The sequence below is a fragment of the Mirounga leonina genome, unplaced genomic scaffold (assembly GCF_011800145.1).
Source record: "Mirounga leonina isolate KUSES-001 unplaced genomic scaffold, KU_Mleo_1.0 Mir_108, whole genome shotgun sequence".
Lineage (NCBI taxonomy): Eukaryota > Metazoa > Chordata > Mammalia > Carnivora > Phocidae > Mirounga > Mirounga leonina.
In genome coordinates, this window is record NW_023270237.1 from 3,546,707 (window position 1) to 3,571,653 (window position 24,947).

A 24,947-nucleotide genomic window follows, 5' to 3' on the forward strand; every position below is an offset into this window, starting at 1 on the left:
GGTAAACATCTGCTTGCACAGCACGTTCTGTGTTTCAGCTTCTGAATCCAAGAATGAAAGTACGCCCAAAACTAATTGCAGAGTATAGAGACCCTTTAACTTAAGTGTGCTTTACCAAATTTTGCCTCATCCCTAACCTAGAAGAAGAAAGACATGGCAAGGACCACATACAATTGGCCACATCCCCTTTTGGATCTCATTGTTCACAGGCTCCTTGTTCATATATTCAAAGCAGCAATGATTAACTGCCAGAAAACAGAGATGTGTTTTTTACTTTGATAAAAAAATAAGAAATCATATTATTGATTTACTATTTTTGTTAACAACACTGAAATGCTTTTAGCTTTCCTTTACAAAAAAATTTGGTGACAAAGCCAATGTTTTGGAAACAGGATTTGGGCTGTGGAAACAAGTTATTTTTCAAGGGAAGATATGAGAATTCTTTATGAAGAACCATAATTAATAAATAGCTCCAGGAGGTTTGAGCACAATGGTTTGTGGGTAATTAAACTTTTAAAAAAGTTATTTTAAAAGGACTTTTGTTGATAGCTGTTGAAATGGAGTAACTAGATACATGTAGATTCATTATACTATTCTCTCTACTCTTGTGTAAGTTTGAAATTTTCCATTAAAATAATGGAAAATGATGTTGCTTATTTACTATAGAAAATTTACAAAGTATATATAAGCAAAAAAAAGAAATCACCAAAAGGCACTAAATATTTTAATGAGCATTTCTCCAGTTCTTGCATTAAATATGTATGTATAGATTATACATGATTATTATGCTGTATTTCTTTGTACTATACTCTCTCTTAATTTATCATGAATAATTTCTGAAACATGATACTTCATAACCATATAAAATTTCATGTTATGGATTTAACTAGATTTATTTTATCTTTCCCCCATTATTAGACATTACATTATTTCTCCCCTCCACCCTCAGGTTATAAACAATGTTACATCAAAAAGTACAGATGGGGTTTGCAGACATTTACATTTATGTCCTTAGATTATATTTACAGAAATGTAATTTACAAGTCAAGGAGTGTGCAAACCTTTATATTTTTATGTATATTGTCATATTAACTTCCAGAAATTGTATTAATTCACATGTCCATAAGAAGTATGATATTTCCCCCCTTATCCATGAAGCATACTTTCCAAGACTTCCAGTGGTTGCCTGAGACTATGCCATATACTATGTTTTCCCTATACATACATACCTATGATAAAGTTTAATTTATAAATTAGGATCAGTAAGAGGTTAACAATAACTAATAACAAAATAGAACAATTATAACAATATACTGTAATAAAAGTTATGTGGTTTCTCTCTCTCTCTCTCTCAAAATAACCGTATATTGTACTCGCCTTCTTGTGATGATATGAGATGATAAAATGCCTGTGTGAAGAGATGAAGTAAAGTGAAGAATGTAGGTGCTGTGAGTGACATAACACCAAGCTACTAATGACCTTCTGATGATATGTCAGAGGAGGATCATCTGCTTCCAGACCACAGTTGATGGAGGATAAATGAAACCACAGAAAATGAAACCATGTGTGAGGGAAGACCACTGTACCTGAGAGTGTGCATTGTCCCAAACATTTGTGAATCTCGATAAGCAAGACATGTTACAATTGCTTTAACTGGTATTTCTTTCATCATTAGTGAGGTTGAACATCTTTCATGTGTTTCTTTTCATTAATATTTCTTCATTTGAGATGTGCCCATATACACCCTTGTCTAGTTTTCTTCTGGGGGTAGGGGGTGCATTTTTTTTTTCATACTATTTCACATATACTTCAATAATTCCACTAGTTCAAAACAAAATAAGTTTTGGGTTCATATTGTATGTCTTGATTTTTCCACATTAAAACATGGTTTCCAGATAAATGAAACCATTTTCAACTTCTTAATCAACCGCTGAAGACAGTTCACTCTAGTGACCAAAGTAATAATTATGGAAATGACATTATTAATGCCTACATCACATGTTAGAATTGGTGATAAACAGCTTACATTCCACCTAAATAAGAAGGTGAACTTTAGGTTTAAGTCTGCAAGTGAGTTGAAGGGTGATGAGGTGACATTATAGGGGTCTATTGACATAGCAGTAGCAATCTTAAATTCAAGTGAATTATCTTGCCCCCAACATCCCAACAGTAATGTCCCTCCAAGTTTCATCACCTAATAACTGAGTAATGAAATTGACTGAGTAATGAAATTGTGAAGGTTTTTACACTATTCTACTTCCTTAATGGTATAATTATATAGATTAAAATAGGTGAGAGAAAAAAACTGTTTTGATCATTGAACTATTTATATTCACAAAAGGAGCAATATTTCCTAGTTTCATTTGGGCACTATGGGCACAATCTATGCTATTTCCTAATTCCTTAGGTAGCTACCATTTTAGAATCATTTCCATGTTTACATCAATGGATTTTGACCTATGAATGCCCCTCCCCCTGATATTGTTAAAATTACACTTCAAAACATAAATAGGTGAAAGTGTTATATTGTTTATATAAATATACTGCCTATAGTCTATTTTAACGTATGATTATTATAACTATAAACATTTATTTGCTGATTAAAACATATCTTTGTTTATAACTATAAAAATTAGCATAATGAGACTATTCCAGCCATGTCAGTCTCAATATTAAATGTATTCCAATATTCTAACTTGGTTTCATAGTGTTAAAACAAAAACAAAACCTTTATCTACCTAAGTAATTTTATTTTTTTTATTTTTTTTTAAAGATTTTTATTTATTTATTTGACAGAGAGATAGCAAGAGCAGGAACACAAGCAGGGGGAGTGGGAGAGGGAGAAGCAGGCTTCCCGCAGAGCAGGGAGCCCGATGTGGGACTCGATCCCAGGACCCTGGGATCATGACCTGAGCCGAAGGCAGACGCTTAACGACTGAGCCACCCAGGCATCCTACCTAAGTAATTTTAAACAGTAAGTTTAAAAGGCAAACAGACAAACAAACAAAAACCAAGCTTCCCTATAGTCTCAGGATATTCTTTAAGTAATTCAGAACTTCAGATAAAATCAAGGTTTAGTCGTTAATTATATCTCAGCTTTTCTCAAATATAAGTCAGGCAAAAAGCATCTAAACCTAACAAACAGTACTAAATTACCTTTCATGTCACATTATATAAACATGTTATGGGTTCCCTTGTTAATGAATTGTCCACAATTCCATAATGGTGAGAACACGTACCCAGCAGACATTTCTGGTACTACCCTGTGTTACACATGAGCTATTTTACAGTTTTATGTTGAACAGACATGCCAAGACATGACTTTTTAAAAAATCATGCAAAATTTAAACATACCTAACCAATGAAACATTTATACAGTGTTCAAATGTATGCACAGAGTTCGAAAAATGTTTGCATGCAGCCATGCAAAAATTTCCTAACCAAGTTTTCAGAGGTTAAGGATCCTCCAATATGTTAACGTGGATTACAGTATTGTGAATACACATTTTAAAACACAGTTTTAAAGATATGGCTAATAGTAGGTGTTTTGAAGAACTAATGTTCCACCAAATTTTAGTGCAACCTCCAAACAGTTTGTGAACCACTGCTTTGAGACACAACACAGTGTCGTGTAACTTAGGCTCTTAATCAGATAGTCCTGAGTTTAAATTCTATCACCTTTACTAAATAGCTGTGTAATCCAGAGTAAATAATTAACTTTTTTAAGCTTCAGTGACCACATCTGTAGTGAGATTTGAATAAGATATTGTGCAAAAAGCAGTTAGGCAGAACACTAGTTATGATAATGGTGATGAAAAGCTCTGTTCAGGTGTCATCTTTCCTGTAAGGCCTATCCTGACCATCCTCCTTAAAACTGCAACATGTCCAGATTCTTCCAACCCCACCCTTTGGATCCCCCTTCACTCTGTCCTATTATTTTCCCATGGCACTTAACCACTTTCCAGCAAACTATTAACCATCAACCAGTAGGATATGATTTCCAGTTCAAGAAACATCACCTAAATCAGGCTCTTTGAAGATCTTAATTTCTCAGACTCACATAGACAAAAAGCTTTCCAAAATACTAATTAGTGGGTTCTTATATTTGAAATAGAATCTGGATTTATTAACTCACTAGAGTGGAATTTGAGAGGAAAGAGGGCTTTTGTTCACCAAATGCTCACAATACTGCCTGTCCCTAGTCTGTAGTCAATAAACATTTGTTGAACAAATGGATGAATGAATGGTATGAAAATGCCATATTTCACATTATCAGCAGTTTTAAACTGTCCTGAATTGTGGAGAAAATTCCTTTTACTCCATTTTCAGTTCTTACAACTCAGAATAATCATATAATTAAGCACTCTTACTGGAGGTGGAGTTAGAAGCAGGACTCTAGCATTGTGTTTGTCTTTCCATGAATGGATACAACCCAAGCTGGTTTCATGGACACCCTCATCTAGGTTTCAGTAGGGAAGAAAGGGAAGCCTCTCTAGGCAAAGAAGAAAGTTAAAGTTTATAGTGGCTCACCAGGAAAAGCCTAGCACCTGGTGCTGGAGAGGAGTAGATAGAATTTTTCCAGTAGCCTATGGAAAAACAGGACCTTTTCTGTCAAGAGAGAACAGTAATTCTGCCAATGGGTTCCAGAGGACACGACGACAATAAGAAACTAGAAGCATGTTCTGCCCTGTTGTCTTAAGGTGTTCTTGGACCCTGGACCTATGACCAATGGACTCTACCACTTATGAAATCCAGGGAGAAGTCCAGCTTCTCAACTCTTCTTGAGTATGGCCAAGTGAGAAGGCTGTCACATAGAGGATGGTTAGGCATTCAGGAGTGGTTGGCTTAGGCAAGAGTAGCCCACTGGCCCTTTCAAAATCTACATTTCAGACATATTTCTAATACTTACTTGAGCTGCTTAACTTTAACCAACTTGCATCAGTCAACTTAGTATTTATGCCCATGGTGGCAACTATTTTAAGAGAGAGTTTAATGGTAGAAAGAAAAAATTGTTTCATTTGCTTAGAGGCTCTAGGTCCCAAAGAGGGGATTGTCCTAGCAACACTTCTACCAGCGGACGGTAATGCCAGAGAAAGTGAACCTATCAAAAGACTCTGGCCAAATCTCCTATGAGCTCACTCTTAAAGACAGGAGTGTGGTTCCGCATTGTGGTGGTTTCACATAACTTTGTGTTTTGTTTGTTTGTTTGTTTTGTTTTGTTTTTTCATTTTTTAAAATTTTATTATGTTAATCACCATACATTACATTATTAGTTTTTGATGTCGTGTTCCATGATTCATTGTTTGCCTATAACACCCAGTGCCCTCTTTAATACCCATCACCAGGCTAACCCATCACGCCATCCCCCTCCCCTCTAGAACCCTTAGTTTGTTTCTCAGAGTCCATAGTCTCTCATTGTTTTTTAATTTGACTTCACTTTCTCTCTCCAAAGTCTGAAGATTACTTTTGTTCTCCCATCCACCTTCTCTTCTCTTATTTTCCAATCTTATACTCTCTGTTTTCTAGGCAAACATTCTAAGTTTAGATGACTTAGCATGAAGAAATATTTAATGATTTTCTAAGAAGAACCATTGATGTTACATGAAAATAAAGTCATTTTTCCTAAGGTTACCTAGCTGGTCAAAAGCCTCATTTGACAGGATTTACTGTACTACCCTGTAATCAAGCTATGTCTACCAGGACATACTCGTGACCATGAGGTGACACCATAATGGGCATGTGGAACTATTATCACAGTTAACAAGATGGAAGTTAACCAATAGTTACAAATAGCTGACACTGAGTTTGGGAACTACCACATATAATCTTCTCATACTCTTTACAGAACTAGCTTCCCAGCACATAGAGACAATCAGCTCTTTCAAAAAAAAGTTAATGACTTCTATTATAAAATAAAATAGAAAATGGCATAGAAAATTCTGTGATAGCTTAGTGTACTCCTCTGAAAGCTGCATGATGATATCATGAATTCCTGTAGTGTAAATGCTTAACCCAGCTTAGAGGCACACAAAAATGCATTTCATCTGAAAGGATACACTTGAGCCTTTTGGTGAAATAGAAAAATAATGTTTAATATTATACCATTTATTGCATTAGAATCAAGCATAAACATAGCTACAAGAATATTTTCTATTGATTTCTTTACATTTTCACCATCCTGCTCTACCTATTAATTGGATGCTTATCAGAGCACTGTAATAGATGCTATGGAGTATAGAAGAAATCACAATATCGGGCGCCTGGGTGGCTCAGTTGGTTAAGTGACTGCCTTCGGCTCAGGTCATGATCCTGGAGTCCCGGGATCGAGTCCCGCATCAGGCTCCCTGCTCGGCAGGGAGTCTGCTTCTCCCTCTGACCCTCCCCCCTCTCATGTTCTCTCTCTCATTCTCTCTCTCTCTCAAATAAGTAAATAAAATCTTTAAAAAAAAAAAGAAGAAATCACAATATCTTATGACTCTAGTAAATGTAATTAAGCTGTCTCTAGGTGAGTTCTAAGAAGGTACCAGAAAAGATCTTCTGTTTCCAAAATATAAACTCCACAACTTGGTAATCCTTTATCAAAAACTCATGCATTTGAGTTACAAAAGAATTTTCTATCTTTAAGGAGTCTCTTAGTAAAATACAAATATACCTTAGTAGGTGCTAAGTCATATCACCTCACACTTTAGTTATGACTATATACCTTGGTTAATGACCTGCCCAGAGTAAAACACTAATGAATTAGCAATTATTGTGAAGGTACTGGGGAAGCAGGGCAGGGATGAGAGGAGAACATGGAGGGGTAGGTGGAAAGTTTCCAGTGATGAAACTCATCAACCCACCCAGGCTCTTGAGTGCATAGCACAGCTAAGGTAGTGTGACTCAGTGGAGCAGAGTGAGTGGGCCGTGCAATCACAGGAACTAGTTCATACTTGGGCCTGCCTGCTATATACTTAGCCACAGACATTAGGTCAGTTGGCTCTCTGAGCTTCCGTGTCCTCATCTGTAAAACAAAATAATACCATTGTATTAGGGTTCTCCAGAGAAACAGGACTGATGGGATATGTATAAGTACAGAGAGAGAGAGAGAGAGAGAGACAGTTATTATAAGGAATCAGCTCACATGACTATGGAGACCAAGAAGTCCACCATCTGACATCTGCAAATGAAGGCCTACGAAAGCCATGGTCAAGTCCAAGTCCAAAGACCTGACAACCAGGGAAGCCAATGACATAACTCCTATTCTGAGTCCAAGGGCAAAAGAAGACTGTTTCAGCTCAACAGCCAGGCAGAGAAAGCAAATTCTTTTTTCTTCCACCTTGTTGTTCTATTCAGACCCTCATGGGATTGGATGATGCCACACCCACATTAGGGACGACAATCCACTTTTGTTTCAGTCTACTGATTGAAATGCTAATCTCATTCAGAAACACCCTCACAGACACACTCAGAAATAATGTTCAGCCAAATATTTGGGTACCCTGTGGCCTCATTAAGCTGTCACATAAAATTAGCTTAGGGTGCCTGGGTGGCTCAGGTGGTTAAGTGTCCGACTCTTGTTTTCGACTCATGTCACGATCTCAGGGTTGTGAGAAGAATCGCTCTCTCCCTCTCCCACTGCTCCTCCCCCCCCCCCGCCACTAGTGTTCACTCTCTCTCTCAAATAAATAAATAAATATAAAAATTAGCCGTCAAAAGTCCACACCTTGTCAGCTTGGCACCTGTGTGCATCTCCTTAAACCATACCTAATCTCCAAATAAAGAAAATAACATTGTCATAATTCTGCTTAACATGATACAACTATCCTGTGTACAACTGAAAATGCACCAACCTCTTCCCCAGAAAAGAAGGTAAAGTCCTGGAGTGACGTTTCGTCTTCTCCTCGATTTCCTGTAACTTAAATACCATGACGTAAAATTAATAATACATAAATACTATAATGTAAAATCAATACATCTTATGTTACATAAGAGAGAAAGAGAGGAAAGAAAACATACATACACAAATATATTCATAACAAAATAAGGAGAAAATACTCATGATAATTACAGCCTTTGTTTCTCTAACTGATCTTGGTCATAGCTAGCATTTATAACCACCTTCTTCCACTAACTCATTATGTATTCCCTTTGCCTTCAGCAAGTAACTTAGCTGGATCATGGTTCTTTACCTGGTGGGATGACCTGAACCTTCATTCCTGAAGAGCCTGGGTCATTAGTAGTCCTCCCTGGATAGGGTTGTTGTAGTTTTCCATTGACCTCAATCACAGGGCCTGGTAATACTAAGCGAGGACTTAGGGGTCTCCTGTATACCTGACATACTCTTCTTTACCTCCATTATGGAGTAGAAGCCCATTTTCCTCTTGGTGTTAAGGATCAGTCACCCCAGCCAACAGCGTAACTCCCTTCTTTGCCTGTTGATTCAGGGACATGAGAAGCCCAAAGTGGTCAGGTGGCAATTTTAACTTCCAGTTCAATGGGATCATTGTTATGTGTCCTGGTAGAAGCCTTCCTCCCTTTGGAACTAATACCTCTAGGCCAGCAGAGCAGGTCATGGGAACAGGAAGCATGAATTTTGCTAGTGGCTTACTAGGGTAGTAATAGTGAATGTTGTCACTACCATTTCCACTCCTCAATTCCTGGACCCAGGAATCCTAGCTATGGAAGAAATAACACCATATACTGGATGTTCATCCAGAGCTTTTTGGAGAAATTTGCCTCAGCCCTGTCGGGTATTGACACCTCTCTGATGTCTTCAAACTGAGTGACTGAGCCTTCAAGAGGCCATTCCACTGTTCCATCACATGCTCCACTTCAGGATGAGGGGGAATATTGTGAAGACCAATGAGCATGGGCCCATTGCCGCACTTCTTTTGCTGTAAAATAATTTCCTTGATCAAAAGCAATGCCATGTGGAATGCTGTAAACGTGGATTCAGATGATTAAATGACATAATGTATGTTATTTTACTTTCTTAGAATCATAAGCATGCATATACACCAGAAGTGTTTAATAACAGTAATATTGCCGATTTGCCAAAGTGAACATTTTAGACAATGAATGCTTTCGGAAATTATGTTGTAATAGCATTTTCAGAGATGAAGATTCCTTAGAGATTATCTAGTGGCTTTCAAACTTTTTCAAGCTCACAATCCTTCCTTCTAACAAAATTTATAAGAAAGCTATTACGTAAAACAGGTAAAATTAGACTTGCTATATTTAAAAGTAGAATGGGGTGGGAGGTAGTGCAGAGAAGGAGGCAATGCTTGCCTGCCCAGTCAAGGCACTTCCCAGAATCCCCCGGGAGAGGCTTTCTCAAAAATACATTTAAATACATTAATGTAGTGGCACCCAGTCACTTTTAGGCAGTTTTAGAAGGGAAAAACATCAATACAACTACTCTGATCATACGTATTTCACAAATGTAAAATATGGGATGAATTTTGATTTTTACAAAAATTCTTTATGGCTAACTCAAATCATGTGTTTAAAGATTCTGCTTGCACTTTAGGAATTTGGGTCAGGCTGCCTTGGCTAACATTCTGGAAACAGGGTGCAGTTTTTGTCAGCTGAAGCATTTCACTTAATATGTATGCCATTGCCTGGGTTTAACTTGTGTTTTGGCATTAAATTACCAGTCCGCAAATACGGATCGATGATTCAAAAGTAGTTCACTGAAGCATAAAAGGAATGATGAAACTATTAGCATAAATGCTGCAATAAAGAACAATTTGTAAATGAAAATAATTAGTAGGACTTGTGTACAAATACAGATTATAAATCTAAATGTGCTGGGAGGAGTGAAGCTGTGAACCGCATGCATTCTCACAAGCCACTCCCCTGCCTGTTGTGGCCCTCCTGGTTTCCAGATGAATTCCATACCACATGGCATGGGAGGTTTTATTGGGAAAGGTCAAACATTCAGGGCCAGGATCAGCATGAAGAAGGCACTGCTCCTCCGCCACACTTCCCACCATTCATGGAGAAAGCAGGACCTGGACCAAGGCCCAGGTGATCTGTTATTTTGTGTTTTAATAGGACAAATTTTAAAGAAGTTTTGTCAACAGGGGAACTATATAGTCTGCTTGGCGTCCAGAGGTTAGAATTTGGGAAGCCGGTAGTTTATATGGGCTGTCTGAGACAGACAACTGCTTAGGACATGGATGACACAGGTCCCATGGGTAGTTACAACACTCCCCTGCTTGCCATCCATCTTGAGGGTAGTGGAACTTAGGTGCAGCTGCTCCGGGTAGAGACCGGGTGAGGGTGGGATGCAGTCCTACCTAAATAATTGTTTAAGATGTCTTGTAGATGATACTGCTCATTGCAAAACAACTAAATGGTGGACAACAATGGTGTTGAGCAAGCCAGGCTTAGTCTTTTGTGTTAAATGTTCTGGAGTTAATTTTTGCTGATATCAGTCCAGATACCAGCAGGAAACAGATGGCAAATGGTGGAAACTGAGGAAAATTTAGTAAAGGAGCTATTTATAAACATATGGGCAGACATAAGGGAAACTAGCAAGGGATGGGGAACCATCCTGGGGCTAAGAACAAGAGGGAGACATTATTGCTTCGAGGCCTGAAGGGGAAAGGGGAGAAGGTTACCAAAACCCAGAGACAGCTATAGCTCTGGAGAAGCTAAGGGATGGGCTGTGGCCTTGAAAGCCTTTGGTGTAGGAACCTAGTACTTCCGGCCTACTATCTTGCAGGGAGGAATGAAGGGAGAATAAATGACCCTCACGTCACTCTTCCTCCCTCCAACCCCCTGCTGGTGTTTCCATTGGCCAAAATGAACCACAGGTCAGAGGGCAAGGAATGTAGTAAATCCAGCTGTTGGAGTCCATAATGGTCAAACTTCCAGGTCACAAGGCTGAGTGGAGAAGGAAAAGAATGGATATGAAGGGCAAACAGAGAATGTCCACATACCAAGGAAGATAGAGCCTAGTGGCAGCTCTTGAGGGGGTACAGCTTGAGGAGAGCAAAGGAAGTAAGGGCGTGGAGTGGTTTAAAGAGAGGTGAGGAGTAAGATCCCACTTTTTCAATAAATTGATCAGGAAGAAAAAGAACAAGTTATAAAACTATCTTAAAGCGGTCTCTGGATTAGGAAAAGAGTATTTTCTGATTAGGGAAAGAGACTTGGAGTTTTCATTTGAAGAGCATAAGGATCTACTGTAAAGGGAGTAACTGGAGAAAGAGAGAATAACAGATAAACCCACAGTGGAGAGTATAGAGTTTTGAAGACAAGTTGCAGATAATGAACAATGTCAAAATTGTATCAACTGTTTACTGAAAATCATTATCAGCCCCCATAGTTAGTCAGCCTTAGAACTACTTAAAACTAGTACAACAGGTTTACTATGCCATCTCCTAAACATGTTTTATTAGGCTTTAAAATGTTCTCACATATGACTTGAACAGATTAAGGCACTTGATTGAAATAAGAAGGCCAGATTTGAAGATTAGGTAAAGGCTAAGAAAACTGAATAGATTTCAAAATTGATTAGCTCTTGGAATACTTTCTTGGCTAAAATTAAATATGTAACAGAGAATGAAGGCAATTACTCACAAATTAAATGCTTTTTATATTTTTTCTTTCTACATCTAACAATTTTTACGTATTTCAAGGCTAAGATATAACATGTTATCTGAATTCCATCTACAGAACGTTGTGGTATCTCAGAACCACTTAAAGGCCAAATTGGAATTTTTCCAGCTTGATCCACTTAAGACCATCACGAGTGTTAAAAGATTGAAGACCTCAGGAATTACGTTGTTTGAACTAGTAGTATGTCATTAATCACATTAGTGACATTATTTCATTTGTTGTTAAAGAACTTCATTCATACTTAAAAGAAGCCAGTAACACAGGCACCACGAAATGTTTCCCTACTTAAGAAGCCAACTGACATCTTGCTGTCGGAGCTTATTGCCATATATTGCCACACTAGACTATCAACATCCATCATAGTATTGTCTAGTCCTTTCCTAAATGTTTCTCAGGTATGTAAAAGTATGGTTTATTTTAAACATCCAATACTTGAATTGGCAAAATTGTGACAATGCCTCTCTTCTAGAAAATCTGATTCTATTTGTAAAAAGCACAGGTTTACAGGTATAGGGATGGGAATATTTTCATGAGAACAGGGCCAATCCAATGGATCAAAATAGCAGTACTGAGCTATCCCGTATTTCACTGTGATGTGGTAAAAGTCAAAGGTCTTTTCAAACAATAATTGTAAACTACAAGACCCATATGTTTCCTTTTCTCTTCCATCCTACAACAATAAGATAAAAAATGGAATTTTACAGCCTTTGGTTAGAAGCCTTTATCTTCAAAAGAGACCTGAGAAGGAAGACTTAACTGACCTTTCCATGTAAGAAAGCACATCACCTACTGAGATTTGTCTTCCTTGTTGGCACCTCCCTACAAAAGAAGTGGGAGGCTAAAATCAGCTTCAACTTGTGCAAATTAAAAGTAACCTTCAGGCTAATGGGCTTTCAACACCACTCCTTACTGGGAAAAAAATTTTGTGTCCCATAAAATTAAATTACCTCCTCAAAAATGACTTCTCCAATAAATTACGCCATTAAATACAGTAAAACTGGAATTCCTACAAAACAATTGCCCCTCTCTAAGGCAACTCTCCCATCACTGTGAAAATTGATTCCATCTTTAAGGAAGTATCCATCAGGTCCAAAAAAAGGGGCACAAAACCCCTAAAAAAACTGCCAAAGAAATAGCAGAACAATTAAAGGCCAGAAAAATAAATCAGACTTTTGAGGAAACAAGAACTGCAGCTTAGAGAGATCAATGCTTTAGCACTTTACCAAATGCTAAATTTAAAGAATGTGGAGAGTTGTCACCTAGCAGAAGGTGACTTGTTATTTTCAATTTCTTTGAAGTAGCTATCAGAAGGAAACAAATAATTAAGCATTGTAATGAGTTTGTGAGGTGGTAGCTTTTGTATTAACTCTGGCAATCACTATAAATCGACTATATTTTCACTAATTGAGGAAGTTCTAATGTAGTTCTTTTTAAATGGGGTTGGAAGTCATAGACACATTGTTAAATGACTACTCTGTATTAGGAACTAAACCAGTTTCTTCAAGAATGAAGATATCAAGGAAAAGACACTACAATTCACTTGAAAGATTGACCAAACATACACAAAACGGGAGAATTCACGAACACAAGTTGACAGTACAAACTGTGCGCATAATTGAGCTGGGAGGCAATTGGGCACAATTAACATGAGGCTATGTAAAGCTAAAGTGTTCAATTTGACCTGAAAGGCACTGGGCAAATATAAGAGGTCCACGATGAAATATTATCCTGGCAGCTGTGTACAGGGTGGATTAAGGTCAGGAGAAGCATAATACAAACTAATACTAACCCTAATAACATCTAACGCTTATAGGTGCCAGGCACTGTTCTAAACATTCTCATATATTAACATACTAAATCCTCACACATGAAATCCTGTATATTAACATGTTAAGTCCTTGATGCTATGAGATGCTGTTACCATCTCATTTTATAGATGGGGAAACCGAAGCACTTTCATAACGTCTGATTTTTACAGTCAACTTTCTGCACAGCAACCCCACGCAGGTAAATACAGGGTGAATTTTCAAAGCAGGTGTTGTCATACTAATACGGCCACTAGATACATTATTTTCAAATGCTTTTATTATTGAAAATTTCAAACGTACCTAAAATAGAGAGTAATGTAATGCCCCCGCCCCCTCCATGTACCCAATCTTGATTCACCTACCATAACTCCACTCAATAATCCAAACCCCTCCCCTCACTATTTTGGAGTAAATGCAAACATTGTATCACTTCATCATCACTAAATCTTTCAGTATTTATCTCTAAGAGGACACTTCTTTTTTCTTCTAAACAGGACAATAACATATCGCCTTAAAATTACAATAACTCCTTAATATCAAAAATCAATCAATGATCAAGTTCCAATAATAGATCTCATGTTAGTATTTATTGAGGACTTGCGATGTTAGCATTAGACACTTGCCCACATACTAATTCATTTAAATTGCTGTTATTTAAATTGCCTTTTTTTTCCTTCTTGCTTTCACTCTTACTGAAAGGAAGGAGTCTTTCTCTACCCGGGGATTCAAAGCCCTGCTGCGAGAGATCTCCGCAGAGCAGCCCTGCGGCTGCCCCTGCTCCGACCCCGCTGCGGCCCCGGCCCCGGCCCCGGCCCCGCCCCCGCCCCGCCCCCGCCCCCGCCCTCTCCCGGAGGGGCCCAAGTTCCGACCCGGAAGCCTCTTCGCGGAGGGATCCGTTCCCCAGACTCGCGCCCCCGGCCCCGCCCTTGTTGCCTAGGCGACGAAGGGCCGCGGCCCCGGGGCGAGATCCTGAGGATGTCCGTGGGGACCACTCACGGGGGAACGACACCCGCGGCGACGACCCCGGCGGGAACCACACCCGATTGGGAGGTACGCCGCCCCTTCCCGGCACCCGCGACCCTCGAGCGCACGCCCCGTTCCCGGGGAGGCGTCCCGCTCCCGGGTTGGGAGCGCGGCGTGCACTGGCGGCCCGGCCCGAAACCGGCCGGAGCGGCGCCAGGGCCCGGGAGGCGGGCGGGGGTCGCTGGGGCAGCTCCCCGCGTTCCCCGAGCCCTGCCGCCGGCCGCGCCCCTGCCCAGGCGCGCCTCTCGAGGTTCCCTGGAATAGAAACTGTAGAAATTCCTGCCTTGGTCGGTTCCAGGTCCCGGCGACCTCACAACCCTGTGCTTCTCCCGGATTCTCTGCCCTTGAAAGGGGATCTTGGAAAGTGCTACTAATTCTTTTGCAGTGATCATAGTTCCTATTGCTCAGAGGTGTCGTGGAATAATAACTCTTCATTGTTAGTAGACTGATTAATATTTGAAGGCCAGGGCTTGGTGTCTCCCTGATTATTTTACCACTTCTCTAAATACAGAGATACGCGATAGGACAAAGGAGGGGCCCTGGAAAGTCCACCTTCTGGTTATGGCTTAGTTGCTCATGGTCAACTTGTCTCTTTAGGAAAGTTATTTTTAACTTCCTTGGGCCCCAGTGGTTTCCTGTATATGGAAAAGAAAGAGAAAGAAAGAAAAAAGGATTTATCTTTGGGCCCCTCCCAACACCAGCTCTCAGTAATAAACGGGTTTTAGGTAACTTTAATTATTCATAAGTTTAGTATCCTGAGATTTTAATTAAGAACATATCTGCTATTCCAGATATAGCTAAAAGAAAATGTTTAAAGCTTCACACAGAGTCCATCCTGTTGTTCTAGGAAGTTTTGTCTTGAGTTTTTTTTAAGACTGAAGGTGAATAATAACGTTATGATTAACATTGCAATGCTCAACTCCCTCATTAGTCTAAATAACATTTTTTGTGCAGAAGCTAAATATTAACTGCTATTTCCTAAATGTAGAAACACACAGCCAATAATCTAGTGCCTTGCCGGAGATATGTACAAGTCGTTCCCAATCCAGATTCTTCCCAATACTGCAGACAGCTAAAGCAGGCTGACTGTCCTATGAGCCTTTCGAAATTAGCATACATTAAAAATACATTTAATGTGATAAACTGGTTACTAAACTAGTTAATCCCTTGTGATCTCTAATGTAAGTAATACAATTTCAAAAGTGGCAGAGATAATTTCCCAATTAAGTCATGTTATTTAAATATATACAAAAACTTAAGAAAATGCTCAATTGTCAGTGATACTTGCATATACTTACTTATCCATGTAGATATAGATATGTCCCCTCTAAGAAGACTCTGATAATTTGGGTTTAACGAATCTGCACTTTAAAAAATAAAAAAGGGAAGAAAAGAAAAAGAAATACCCATAATTTTCTTTTGAAGATGCGAAGAAGTGCCATGCCCCAGGGGAAAAGAAAATCACTTGTTTTTTGGATGGGTCAGATGAATTGAGTTAGTTATAGACCTTCAGTGATTATCTGCCATCTTAGCACTGTCAGTGGGTACATTTGTTAACTTTTTGGAGGAGCAGGTATTCCCTGTGACGAGCAATTCAGAAAATGCTCAATCTTCTGGTTAGTAACAAACTGAAGAAATCCAGATGGAATTTGGACTCACTGAGCTGTACTCACTGAGCCTGTACTGAGATGAACAGGTTGATACACTGCATGTTAGAAACACCATTTTCCCTTCTAATGAAAGCAGAGTTCCTGTGGGTCACAGAGAAGCCAGTGGATCCATAGGGCCTTCATTCATTGGAGTGATAAGGCCTCTTGGCCTCCCATTTGTGCCCACGATGTGTTTTAGGGGTTAGATGGAAAAAATGGCAAAGACCCCTCTCTCAAAATCTATGCTCCCAAGGCTACTGATTTTCAGTTAGATATTGGAAGGTTCTTCTCAGATCAGAGTATTTCCAGAGTTGATCCCCCAAGACCTAGTCCCTTATGGTGTCATTTCTAATAAATTTTGTATCCAAATTGACTTAGCCAGTAGACCATCTAGTCATCCTGGCCAAGCAGTAGTGAAATATTTTTTTTTCTTGCCAAGTCAATCGGAAATAAAGCATAAGCTTCCAGTAGTCTGAGGTTTCCCGACTTATTTGTTACCAGTACTTAGAACGAAAACAACCAATTATCCCAATCACATAGTAGGCACTCAGTAAAATATGATAACTAATTAAAATCACAGGTGGTCTGATGTATGCCAGGAAAGATAGTTGTCGTAGACCAAAAGTTATTGAGAAACTGTGAACAAACACACATGAGATGCAGGTCCAGGAAGATATTTTTTTCTGTAGCATTGCATAAACTCTTTTTGCAAGCTTTCTGAATTTAACATTCCGGATTCTTTAGTAACATGGGAGTTAATGCCTCCCTCTAAAAAGTAAGACCAAATGTTTGGGAGGTATCTGTATAAATGCATAAGACTAAACAAAAATGACAAAGATCTGAAAATATTTACTATGTATAGATCTGTAAATGAAAGGAATTTATAAATGTTTACAAATTAAATTATAAATGAATTTATAAATGAATACTTAGAATTTAATCATCAGTCTTTTATCAGTAGTTGGTTCATAAACTGACTTTCTTAGTGTCTTAAAAAATATTATTTGGGAAATATCATTTAAGTAGCATATATGAAAGGACTATACTTCAACTTACATCAGAGACCTAAAAGAAAATGTAAATGATTATTGCCCGGTTGCTTCTTCTGACTAATGTCTCGAAATGTTACCACATTCCCTAATAGATGACATTTACTCAGTGCCTTCGAGACTGTATCAGGATAAGAGGACACTTGCATAATCTTGAATGGAAAGATGGTGTCTTGTCTTGGAGATCTTCAACATGGCCACAGATGATTCTCTCTACATTAGGTGGTCTCCCTAACAAACCTTGAAAACAGCTCCCACCCCATCATCAACAGGTTGGAGAGAAACACTTAGGGTTCAACTTGAGCAGCAAGATGATCAGGGTCCTTCTGTTTCTATATCACTCAAGAGATATTTATTGAACCCATTTTAGGCACATACTGTAGGAAAACCTGAGCAGGACCATGGGGAGGATGCCAAAAGTATTACATAAAATATTGTTAAGACAGTACTAACATTGCTCAAAATGTTAATATACAGTAGTAGTATTTATAAAACATTTAGAACCTCTGGAGTAGTGGCTGTGAGTGTGGAAAATTTGACAGATATTTGAGCTTGTCTTTCTTTTTACTAGTGGTTTTTGGGTTTCTATTTTATTTTAAAAGTCCTGCTTCTCTTCAGCCTCCCTTTCAGATTATGCAAGTAATCTCTACTCTTTTTCTAATATTTAAAGTGTTATTTTTTCTGCATGGAGCACTGGGTGTTATACGCAAATAATGAATCATGGAACACTACATCAAAAACGAATGATGTTGGGGCGCCTGGGTGGCTCAGTTGGTTGAGCGACTGCCTTCAGCTCAGGTCATGATCCTGGAGTCCCGGGATCGAGTCCCACATTGGGCTCCCTGCTCAGCAGGGAGTCTGCTTCTCCCTCTGACCCTCCCCCCTCTCATGTGCTCTCTCTCTCTCTCTCATTCTCTCTCTCAAATAAATAAAATCTTAAAAAAAAAAAAAAACCTTTAAAAAAAAACCTAATGATGTAATGTATGGTAATTAACATAACATAATAAAAAAAAGTTAAAAAAAAGACTTGCAAAAATAAAGTGTTATTTTACTAAAGTTAGGTCTTAACATGGCTAAAATTAATTTCTGATAGATATGTTTGATATATTGGAAATGAGGATCTAATTTTATTTTCTTCTAGACACGAACCATCAGTCTGCCAGTTTCATTTACTAAATAAACCATCCTCTCTCTTCCCATTGAGAATGGACTGACTGCCACTGTCACATTATGTGTATATACATGTGAATGAACACAAGGATAGGCAGAATAGTGGAACAGAATAGAGACTCCAAACATTTATATATATATGTATACATGTATATGTATAAATTTATATGTATGTATACATGTATATGTATTTTTAAATTTCCAAAAGTTTATATATATTATTACAGATATATTTTCAAATATCCTTTTCTTTTCCACTGACCAGTTTGCCCATTCTTGTGTCAGTGCCATACTATTTTATGTTTAGCTTTAATATCTAATTTTGAAAGGTTCCTCTCACTATTTTTCTTTTTGAAAATATATGTATTCTTCCATAAGAATTTTTAAAAACTATTTTATAAAGTTCCAGAATGATACAGTTGAGATTTAAAATTGAGATTTATAATGTGGGATGGATTTAATTTTTTTCAATTTGAAGGTTTCCAATAAATCTCCTTTATTAAGTTTTTTTATTAAACTTTTGATAAAGCTTATAATTTCTGTAGGTCCTATACCTTTCTTATTATATTTATAACCAAGTATAGTTTAATCAAGTTTCTGCCATTTCCATTTCTAATTAGTTTCTAATATAGAGAAAAGCAATCGGCCTTTATATATTTGTGTTATGTAACTATCTTATCAAAGTTCTTATTAACTGAAACCATGTTAGTACAATGTCAGGTGTCTTAGGTATGCAACCATGTAACCTTCAAATAAAGATTCCTTTATTTCTTCATTTTTAATATTTAAGCCACATATTTAGTTTTCTTATTATACTAGTTAGAATCTCTATAGAGTGTTGAATTACAATAATGTTACTAGCCAGAATCCCTTTTTAGTTTCTGGTTTCATGAGAATGACTTCAGTTTCTCACCATTCAATCTGATGTTTTGGCAAATAATCTTTCTTGTGTTTATTTTTTTTTCTATTCATGTTTTATTAAGAGTTTTGCTGCTGAATTCTAGTGAATGCCTGCTTATTATTTCATTATTATATCATTTTTTATCATTTACTTTGACATAAAAGTGTGTTGTTTAATGATGATCCATCCTTGCATTTCTGAAATTAACCTTATTTGGTCATAATGATAGTTTATTTTTCTTTTAGTATGCTGTTGGATTCAACTTTCTAAGATAATATTTTAACTAAAATTTTTACATCTGAATTCATGAATGATTTTGGTTTATAATTTCCATTTTGTGTTAGTTTAGGTTTTTGTGTGTTGATTCTGCCAGCTTCTTAAAAATGAATTGTCTACAGTCTGTAATTATTAGACTAACAGAATTTATATGTTCTCCATTGTTAGGTAGAACTTCAAGTGTACAATATCTGGGCATGGTGACTTTTTAAAAAGTAGACTTCCAGTTTAGTTTATGTTTGGTCAGTTCCATTCTCTTTCTTACCCCTGTTCGAATTTGATGACTTATACATTGTCTTGTAATTTTCAAATGTGTCTCTATAGAATGTGGCATATATTTATTTTTTCTTTTAATAGCGTTTGCCAAATATTTTTGCCTATTTTATTCATTACTTTAAAGAACTAGTTCTTGTTTTCACTTATCCTTCTTTAATCTGTAATTTTTAAAAAAATATTTTTCTTTTTCTTAAATTGACTCTTTAGCATGTCCTGGACTGTAGTGAGGCAAGTAAGGCGGTCTCTTTGGGCATAAAATTTAAGGATGCCAGAAATTCAGTAGTCAAGATAAACTTAAGTTGAAAGCATTTTTTTTAAATTGAAAGTTAATACCCTGGTGATGGGTATTAAAGGGGGCACGCATTGAATGGAGCACTGGGTATTATATGCAAACAATTAATCATGGAACAGTACATCAAAAACTAATGATGGGGCGCCTGGGTGGCTCAGTTGGTTAAGCGACTGCCTTCGGCTCAGGTCATGATCCTGGAGTCCCAGGATCGAGTCCCGCATCGGGCTCCCTGCTCGGTGGGGAGTCTGCTTCTCCCTCTGACCCTCCTCCCTCTCATGCTCTCTGTCTCTCATTTTCTCTCTCTCAAATAAATAAATAAAATCTTTAAAAAAAAAAACTAATGATGTAATGTATGGTGATTAACATAATAAAATTTAAAAAAAAGAAAGTTAATACAAAAAGCTCATAATGGATCAAAATTTTAAATAAAGACAGAATCAGTAGTCCTGATTTTTCCTTTTGCCTCAGGCTCTGACATGGCTCAACACAGTGCTGCTCCTTAGTTCATTTATTTTCATGCTTGAAAAGAGCCTTTCTAAGTGTGGAAATTGTAGATGAGTCTATGTTTTGTATGACTGTGAAAACCCTTTTAGTCATCTTTGATGAACTGTGTTATCTTTCTTTTAATGAACATTTATTAAGAATCTTTTGAGATACTACCAGTGATGGATAGAAAGATACCCCAAAAGCTGAAATTCTAGAAGGAAGACATATACAATGTGGAAAGTTTAGGTGAATAAGAGAAAAAATTCAGAGAAAAGATTATCTGGCAAATAATATTAGGCTTACAGTTTTATTGCTTCTGGAATAATTGCTAAAATCCACCAGGTGGTGGAGTAAAATGAGTTACAGTGAAGTTTAGCTTACATATTTTTCTAGTCAGAGATGGAATTTTACAGAGAAAACCAAATTACATATCACATCTTTATTAGCCTATTCATGAATTTTGTATTGTATCTTTAATTTTTATACGTCAGAATATATGTGTTGAAAGATTAAAGACTTTTTACCACCTTATATCCTTTCAAGTGCAAGGCGGTATATAAACAAACAAGAAAGAGCACTAGTTTAAAATAGGTTCAGGAATTCCAATTTAAGACAAAAGAAAACAAAATAAAAACCAGAGGCAAACCTTCCTACAAGATGATTATCTTAAACTATCAAGGTTTAGTAAAAAATGCACTAATATTAGGCATCTTAGCTAGAATTATTATTGTGCAAAAGTTTATTATATTCCCTTTCATACAGTTCTTTCTCCTATCCAGAAAATTTTCACATCAAATAAAATTGATCTGAATGTCTGTACAATGTACTTTTCATGCATATTTTTGTTAATAATGACAGCAATTTTGTGTATTAAAACATTTAAAAATGATTTTTTAACATGAATTCAACTTAGGTTCAAATGACTTGCTATAAGTCACAAAATTAATCAGTAGTCAAACCCTCGAGTCCTCCAAATCCAAGTCCTACTATTTATCATCTCCATCACCTAATAATGTCATCAGATGATACAGATGAATTCAGACAGTCGATTAACAACCTATGTTGACATAACTAGGATCTGCAGAATTCTAAAAAGAAGTAAAAGATTGAATGACTGTCCCTGAGGAATTTACAGTCTAATGAAGTTGACAGTACAGGAATAAATTTACTTTGCTGCTAATAATAAAAAACATAACCAACAAACATTTAACAAATATATAGTCCTGTGTTATGGACTAAAATACCTTCCTATCTAAAAACTGAGTTCATACAACTCAATTTACAAGTATCTGAGTGCCTACTAGGTGCAAGGTATTCTATTAGGTACTAAAATATTTTTTTCTTACTGAGTTTATAAACTAATTGAATGACCTAGTTTAGGTTACTTTGCTAACCCTAGGTTACAAAAAGCTAATAAAGTAGCACATTTTATGTCTAAATTAGATTTTTAAAAATAAAAATATAATAACCTAATATTAAATACAAACATTAAGTTGTTTACCATTACCAATAATTGTTAGCTTTGGGATTTTTCTACTCCTGGAAAGAAATATGGAAAATGTGGGATGTGATCTTGTTAGCTATAGCAAAGCATTTTGTTGCTCCTTATTCACTGGAACCCATTCACATGGAAGGATAAATAACTATTTGTTGAATTGAAAACATTTGCCCCCTCTCTCCCCCCAAATCTCACAGTTCTTGATTTTTATGGAGCTGCTGCTTTTTACCTCTGCTTTTCAGTCTCCTCTTCCATCCCCCATTCACAGCTGTTTTCCCCATGCTCTGGCTCCGGGCAGTTTCATCCATTTCTCACACTTGGAGTGACTCCTAAACCAACATTTTTAAACTGGACCTTTCTGAGTCTAGCATTTCTAATTACCTTCTAAACATTTCTTCCTCGATACGCATATTCCACCTTAAACTCAACCACTGAAATCAAACTTGTCATGTTGCCTTCTTAAAATGAGCATCATCTTCCAATGCTTCTATTTTTATTGGTGTAACAAGAGTGCCACATATGGTTTTTACAGACTGTACTCTGAACAAAAGGACTCAGCTATGGGAAGCTCTGAGAATCACCACCTTTCTCTTTTTTCAGTCATCTATTTCAGATATCATACTATTTATTCTTCCCACTTTTAGTCCCCCAGATACAATATGTTGCATTCACCCCTTTCTTTTCATGCACACTGCTAGGAACCCAGTGCAGTCCCATGCCTCATTCCTGACCAGTTTCAAAGACATTTTCATTGAACTTTCCTCTGTTGTCCTTTCTTTCTTTCACCCTCCTACAAATTGTGCTTCCTTAAAGGACAGTTTTATCTTGTCATTTCACTGCTAAAAAACTTCGTAGGTTCCTTACTGCCTGTATTATTAAGAACAAACTCTTCAGCCTGTCATTCTTTGAGCAGCCAAGATTCTAAAATATTTGTGATCTCTTGTGCAGTATCTTGCATTTTGTAATCACTCAGTAAATATTTATTCAGTTATTATATTTGAGATCTCCCACAACATGTTCCCAATGCCCACTTCCCACTTAGGTCCAACTAGTCCCTGACTTGCACCCAAAGCACTATTGTGTGAATTACTTGATATTTACAGAACCAGTCCCCAAGTGTCCTGTTGCTGATTCATTCCATCATTCTTGTCCAGACTCACCCAAGTCCATTTCTGAACCTCCTCTCTATAGGTTTTCTTTGTTCTGTCTCTATTTTTGTCCCTTTATTATGACTCACTTATTTTATTTTCTTGTTTTAAAGTCACCCTTGGTTTGTTCCTTCCACTAGATGTTAAGTTATTGAGGCTAGCAAGTTTTTTCACTTGTCTTTGCCTCCTCTTGAGCCCCAAGCTCAATGAGGAATATGTAGGTATTTTTAAAAGTTTTTAAATTGACTCATTCTTGTTCGATCAGTTCCTGGATGCCTAAGAGGACACATACAACCAGACCACTGTCCTCCATAAAAACTCCAGATACCCAAGCAAAGATGAGACTCATGCTCCTTTTCCTTTCCAAGTCTTCAGATGCTACAGCTGTATCTGCTCTATGTCTTCCAGTAAACTCTGCTCTTACTTCCTCTTAGCTTGCATTTGATTTCCATCCTGCATGAAGCAAGGACCCACTTGGCTGGTCCTGTGGGACCCACTCTGGGTCCTTGGACCTGGGTTGCTGCATCATCTTGGTGATTATGAAATGACCCTCAGAGGAACAATTGTACCCCAAAATTAAGTCTGCACAGCACAATTTGACCTTTGGGGATTGGTAAGTTCCTCCTCTGTGAAACATAGTTGGTTTGATGCTGATGTAATTTCTGTCTATGTGCTCCTCTGTGTAACTGGTCTATTCTCTGGGGAAAAGGAAAACTGATATGGGACCTGTTCTCATTCCCTATTCTCGCTCCCTGTTCATTCCCTATGCTCTGAATTGCTTTAGCTGGCTCTGAAACTTTACTCTCACTTTAATTGTAAGACTCTCTGGTTCAGTTCTTGGAGTTTTTCTTAAGGCTGTGAGCTGGTATAAGAGACTGAATCACTCAGCTCCAAAGAAAAGGGACACTTGTTCCTTCCCATCGGAAAGTGTTTTTAGGTGACTAAGAACCCAGGGAAGTGTCAGAGGTTATTCCTCAGGTAGTAGTCCCCATAGAGGAAATCTTCCCCATGATAATTTATTTGCGGCTTGCTGGGAACACACACGTAAGACTGATCATACAGTGCTCCAAGCCCCCACAGTGGTTTTAGACTGTCACCAGGAGAAACCAAGATACTTCTGGGGAAGATCAGCCCGTTGGTGACTCTCTGGGAAGTTCTCCCCATAAGCAGCTCATTTGATCCACCACATGTTTTCCCTAGAATAGAGTGCAGACTTCTAAGTCTTTCTTTTTCATTGCTGGGTGGATGTCTCCTCATGGTAATTATGGGATGCTGGTATTACATTGAGGATTGGTGGCCAATCCTGTTGAGAAGTAAAACTCTTAGAATAAATAAGTGGTCCTGCTATACACCCAGTTGCACTGGGTTTTCTGCTTCTAGGGGTGAAACATGTGGCAGGCTGGTCACTGCTGGGTAGACGTTGCTTCCTTGAATGAGACATAGTGGATGTCTCAGTGAGACAGGCAGCAGGCTGGTCACTGCTGAATGGGTGTCTCACTTAGACACATGGCAGACTGGACACAGCCAGGTGGATCTCAGTAAGACATGTGGCAGAGTCTTTACTGCTGGGTGGATGTCTCCTTTTTGGATTTCCTAGAGACATGTAACCTACCAAAACTAAAGCAGGAAAAAAAAAAAGAAAATTTGAACAAACCAGTTACTAGCAATGAAATTTACTCAGTAACCAAAAAACTCCCAAAAAACAAAAGTCCAGGACCAGATGGCTTCACAGGCAAATTCTACCAAACATTTAAAGGAAAGTTA

At 37.7% G+C, this 24,947-nt stretch overlaps 1 protein-coding gene across 1 annotated transcript in view; it reads left to right on the forward strand.

The window, feature by feature from the left end:
* The first annotated feature begins 14,312 nt into the window (after positions 1–14,312).
* Positions 14,313–24,947, forward strand: part of LOC118019563 (ciliary-associated calcium-binding coiled-coil protein 1-like) — a 130,889-nt gene continuing 120,254 nt past the window's right edge. Inside the window, exon 1 of the mRNA XM_035018900.1 lies at positions 14,313–14,465. Coding sequence (XP_034874791.1) covers positions 14,391–14,465 — 75 coding nt within the window. The 5' untranslated portion in view covers positions 14,313–14,390. The remainder of the gene's footprint in view (positions 14,466–24,947) is intronic.